The following is a 6,000-nucleotide window of genomic DNA, read 5'->3' on the forward strand; positions in this document are numbered from 1 at the left end:
AACGAACTGGGCGTACTAATAGGTCAGTAACTACTTATAAGCATCCACCAGAAAGGCAAAAGCAGCCCCTGGAAACTCAGGAGAAATATTTAAGCTAAGCTTTATACTGACTATACATACACTGGCAAGGAATTAATATCAAAGGCTGGTTTGTAATGCGCAGACAGACAATGCAGAAATACTCCTGAAACTTCCCCAAGATGACCTGGAAAGTGGGAAGGGGAAATGTGTTTGGCCAAGACAGCAATTCAAGCTACTAACAGCAGGACCTTTGAGCTTGTTGATCAACTCGTCTGATCTCTTCTTGTAACTGGGTTGCAATGGAAAGCCAAGGAGGAGACCCTGGCCAGCAGACACCTGCAACTGCAGAGCAGTCACAAAGTCACCAGGTCACAAGGTCACGGTGCCAGGTTTTCTCAGAATTGCTGGCTGATGAGAACTATGGAGGATGAGAGAATTACCGTGATTCAGAGTGAAACCCTGTTATAATAATTACCAAACTGTCTGCAAACCACAGCCCTCAGCTCTGTGAATGGGTCTGGGGGCCGGCTGGGACTGCCTCTGTCCTGGGGCTCAGCAGTGTGACAGCAGGCAGCAGTCCCTGCCCCAGCCCCAGCAGGAGTGGCAGTTCAGAAGGCACAGAGAAGACCTCAGGACCCTCCAAGGTCCACTCCAAGCAATGTGCACAGCCTATTGGGCGAGGAAGGTCTATGGGCATCACCCTGTCAGACATCAGGCACTGGAAACTAAGTCAAAGGAAAAAAACAAAGGCATTCCATCACTGGAGGGACTGCTGCAGGGCCAAATGGCAGACGAGCATCTCACCTCACTGCAGGGCTATCACAGGCTCCTCAGTCAACAGGGGGTGTTATGAGCCATGACAGTGGTGACAGAGGAAGCTCAACCCTGGGGAAACGCATTGAGGAGGGGTGGGGGTGCTTTCTCCACCAGCATTGCTGGTGCCAGCAGCAAATGGTCATATCAGAATACCTTGCTGGGCACATGAAAGGAGCAGCGCTAGGAGGGCTCATCGCGACTGCGTGCAGCACTGCAGCTGGTCTGGAGGAACATTCACTCTCTTCGAGGACGGCGAGCAACCAGGTAATTCCTCCTGGATATTTGCTGACCCGGTTATTTGAGCTCTGCAAGGCACTGCCTTTCCCCAGACATAGTGGGACACCAAAATGGTGGTAGAGAAACTAAGAGGACTAGAGCCTATGTATTTTCAATGGCTCATTTGGATACTGGCCACATTAGACATGTTTTGGATGCTTAAGAGCCTCAATCTCTGCTAGATCTTCCTGTTTTCTGCTATAATCCGCTCTCTTATATTCTGGCCTCGTAACTCATTCCTCATGTCCAAAGCACACAAATGCTGCAGGTATTGGGTGTAGCACATTCTCTCACCTCTGAAGAGGTCTCCTGGCATTATTCCTAGCATGATTTTCAAAGCTAGCCAGGAGCTGCTAGCACATAGATGCTGCAGCACTGCCCTATGGTTTGCTTGCTCAAGATGCTTTTGAGCCCTGGGAACCTGAACCCACAGAGCCTTGTTCCCCTTAGTCCAAAATCTCAGACTTCCCAGGTCTTTTCTATCCATGAACAGCTGCACCTGGAATATAATCCTGCATTAACTCCTCCAAAGCAGGATGGAAAACAGCAATATTGCCCTTAGATCCAGGGTGACAAAACCAGCCACTAGACCAGATACAGCTGGTCTCTCTATTTCACATGGCTGCTGATCACATTTCTCACCATGGCATTGGCGGCTTCTTTTTGTCTTGGAATTGTGGCAGATTGCTCTAATGCTTCTGAGACAAAGACCAACTTTTCATGATCCTTGAAAGGCAGCATACAGACCCCAGTACTACGACTCTTGCTGCAGAGCGCTAGATGCTGCCAACTGAGTACAGGATTCAATGGCAGCTAAAACTAATGAGAGATGTACTAATAATTGCTCTCATCACTAACAAGAAGTGTTGCAGAGACAGCTTCGGACTGAAGGAGGGTACAGCTGTCCTTCTGCTGCACATCTTCCAGAGCATTTTGAGCTCTGAGGATGCTGGTTGGCTTCTCGTGCGCACCACTGTACGGAAAGGGATGAGAGCTGGCATTCCCTTTCCATTATCAGATGGTTGTAACAGCTCACATAACTCCTAGCTGTAGGATACCTGCTGCTGCCTGGTCTGAATGTGGCCTACAAGAGAGGCCCAAGCATTTTCCCCTGCTGCCCTCCTCAAGCAGCCTTCCCCGCACGGGACCCAGCCAGAACCCTTTTCTCTCCTCCACAACTGATCAGGCTCATGTCCCGCACCCTCCTTATCCCACTACATACCCTACAGCCAGCTCTGCTCTGCAGAGTCATCTCTACAGTCTGGTTTTCACTGTTGGTAAAGCACTAAACTATCTGAATTAATAATTGCTTCAGTCTAGACTGCAGATTCTAAAAGGTTTAATCTGCTTTGCAGGAACTGCGCCTCTTAATACCCCTGAAATGAACCTCAGCAGCTGCAATATCACAGCCTATGAAAACTTTCCACTTGTCCAGCTGTGTTTTTACATCCCAGTTTTGCTTTTGGGCATTTTACTGAACGGGCTGGCGCTGTGGGTGTTCTGCTGCAAACTCGGCAAATGGACAGAAACCAGAGTATACATGGTCAACTTGGCTGTGGCCGACTGCTTCCTGCTCTTCACTTTGCCTTTTAAGACTTTCTCCCAGTTCCATCATCTGAAGGCAGATAGTTGGTGCCTGGTTCTGGAAGGCGGCTATTTTATAAACCGCTTAATGAGCATCGGTATCATCACTGTCGTAGCAGCTGATAGGTACCTTGCAATCAAGTACCCTTTGAAAGCCAAGGTGCTGAGATCGCCGCTGAAGGCAGCTTTTGCCTCTGGATTTCTGTGGATAGCCATCATCTGTGTGATGTCCCTCATTAAAAAGTTAGAGGAGCGAGGACAAGACGAACTTTGCTTTGAAAAATCTTCTGTTAAGCCCTCAGTTATCACGCTGTGTGCTATTATCATAGGGTTTTTCATACCACTGATCATCTTGAGCTATTGCTCCATACAAGTCATTGCAGAACTCGTCAGAAAGAAGAATGAGAAGTGTCACAAGGAAAAGCTAATCAGGAAGGCCGTCTACATTGTGTCTGCAAACATGGCTGTGTTCATCATATGCTTTTTACCTCTTTACCTCGGGCATCTCCTTCGCTTTATAATGGACTCCATCAGTTCCAACTGCTCTGCAATACAGAGTGTTAATAATTTTGTCCACTTCGCCTCAGTCCTTGCCAACACAAACTGCTGCCTGGATGCTATTTGTTATTACTTTGTCAACAAGGAATTTAAGGAAGCATCTCCCAAGCTAGCAAAGTCCAAATCTGAGACCAGTGAAAAAGCTGAAGTTCAGCTCCCATGCGTAACATATTAGTGCAAAACACACACAGCACACATTTTGTACTTGCTATGTTCAATTTAAATTGGGACTCAGTCGCAGGCTTTCACAGTTTCTTTGTGTGTGAATGGGATGGAGGGACTTTCTGCTAATGGGAAGGACTCAGACACATGAAAATTAGACAACCACAGCCATCAAATCCTGATGTAATGATCTAGGTTGCCACTGATAATTATCTGCCTTATGCAAATTTGAGAAAAATTATAGCTTTCCCCTGCAAAAAAGGTCTTTCGTTTTCCCAGAAAACCCAAAACAAGTGCGGGCAGTGATAAAGCGTTTTGGGGTTTTTTGTCCCTCACCCCCGCCTTGGGTCAGTTTTTATGCAGCTGTAGCTGTGACAAAGAAACAGAGGTTCTTCCAAATATCAAAAAAGAAAAAAAAAGTTAAAGTGAAACCACTGCAGAAAAAGAAATAAGGATATTTTTATAAGTCACATCTTATATTTTAGGTGGTAATAATGTACAATCATAGCAAGAGAGGCAGATTTAGTCTGCTTTAGATACCTTTACAGCACCATTCATACTACATAATGGCTATAAAATGATCATCAGTTGTAATACAAGGTCAGAAGAAATTGCAATTCCTTGTACTGGGGAAAAACTTTACATCAAAAGTGTTTGCGTCAAATGGCATTAAAACTACTATCCAAAGAGTTGGGGTGGGGCAGTGGGATTAAGGACTCTGTATTAGGGGTCTATCCAACCTTATAATGTAAAGGACTGTCTAAAGAAAACGGCAGCAAACTGTTCCAAAGAAACCAACATCAATAAAGTTGTGTTACTGGCACAGAGCTCAGTCTCTTCACGAGTTAAATGGAAAAGGTGGGAGAAGGGGTTGTACAGGATCATGCTCGGTTGCTTGTCCCCAGGAGGGACAGCTCATCTGTCCCCGCTGTCCAAGCAAAGGGCAGTGGGTACGAGCCACAACAGAGACTGGGATTTGCAAAGGCAGAGCAGTGCGTGCTACCCTGTGACAGACACACTCACCCACAAACAGCTAAGTGGGTAAAACCTACTTAACTAGCCCCAGGCCACGTGCCCCTGGATGGAAAATAATAGGCACACACCACCACTCACACCTCCCAACCCCAGGCTGGGCTCTACCCAACTGCACATGCTGGGCCAGACCCTGCCACCACCTAAGCAGCCTTACACCCCCACATCTAGCTTGGCCTTTGCATTCCTCCAACTCAAGGCACAGGCTAAAAGGAGAAAACCCCTTGAGGAGAGACCCTTCTGCATGCAATCGTTGAGGTGAGCCCTCCATCCACCTGGGCAGTGGCTGTGTTGCTGCCCAGCAGAGCCCACACGATCTGCACGGGACAGTAGCAAAGCCCTGACAGCTTCCTGAGGGGATGTAGGCTTCTCACCACACTTTCCAGAAACTCAGGTAGAAATGGGAATATCTGCTTTGTCATCACCAAAACATGAAAGCAGCATCTCGCCTTCCCTCACAGCACAACGGGGAAGCAGAATTAGGAGAGGGTCTGGTTGCAAAAAAGACCTTTTAAAGAGGTTGGTTTCTCCCCTTTTCTACCCCCACTTCTTTTTTTAGAAGATCAAAGCAGCAACGAATGGCGCTGTGCGTGCAGAGATGGGTATCTCCTCCCGGCTCAGCCCAAGGTGTGGCATGGCTCTGGCAGGGACTTCACACTGCTAAGCCCAGAGCAGCAGGGCTCACCCTCTGCCCTCCCCAGCCCAGTGTGCTGACGGGTCTCCTGCATCACTCTAGAAAAATACGCATCTTTGTGACTTTAATTTGATGGACGGTTCCCCAGTAAGGCTAAACAGTCCTTTAAGATTTCCTCCCCAGTATGGGATTTGTGTGCTGAGAGCACAGTGATTTGAGAGACTACCCGAAGCCAGCGTGCTTTATCTGCACTGCCAGTCTCACCAACAGGAGATGAAAGCTCTGCACAGACCAAACTGCTATTTTAGATGTGCAGGAAAAAAATACTTCTACAGTAACCGCTAATAAAATGGGTGGAGGAGATACAAAGCTACCTACAAACAAAGCATTTCCGAACAGAATCTGCTAAGCTGTCTCTCTCCGAGCAACGCCCCTTCCTCTAGCAGCCATTCGCCCAGAACTACGTACCATGAACACCTGGCCAAAGGCAGCAAAACTTCCTCACCACAGAAATCTCACACCATCTCTGTACAGCTCAGGTGCTTCATGAGGTCTGGAGAGGGAGGGAGCCTCGGAAGGGCTACGGAGGATGTGCCAGGGCAGGATGGCGCTGGGCAGGGAATGCAGGGATGGTCCTCACCGCCACAGCCAGACTCCACAGCAGCTCTGAGCAGGACCACCATCACTCCTAATGACTGCTCAGGAGCAGCAAGTTAATGAGGACAAAGAGGCAAGAGAGCATCTTTCACTCTCAGAACAGAGATGTGATAACCTATCCTCTTGATGTAGGACCAAAACCTCTGTTCTTCATCATTAGAACAGAGCCTGTCTGAGTACAGGGCTGTCTGGGATTCAGATGGGCTGGGACTGAAATATGTGGCAAGCCTCAAGCCTCAATATGTGGCAAGCAATATGTG

General features: G+C 47.8%; 1 protein-coding gene across 1 annotated transcript; it reads left to right on the forward strand.

Moving 5' to 3' along the window:
• The first annotated feature begins 972 nt into the window (after positions 1-972).
• Positions 973-3,729, forward strand: GPR35 (G protein-coupled receptor 35). The gene is made up of 2 exons (XM_014966269.1): positions 973-1,101; positions 2,469-3,729. Exon 2 carries the CDS (start codon positions 2,495-2,497, stop codon positions 3,428-3,430), a length of 936 nt encoding a protein of 311 aa, XP_014821755.1. The 5' UTR covers positions 973-1,101; positions 2,469-2,494; the 3' UTR covers positions 3,431-3,729.
• Positions 3,730-6,000: the final 2,271 nt, after the last annotated feature.

This window comes from Calidris pugnax, unplaced genomic scaffold, assembly GCF_001431845.1.
Source record: "Calidris pugnax isolate Ruff unplaced genomic scaffold, ASM143184v1 scaffold65, whole genome shotgun sequence".
Taxonomy (NCBI): domain Eukaryota; kingdom Metazoa; phylum Chordata; class Aves; order Charadriiformes; family Scolopacidae; genus Calidris; species Calidris pugnax.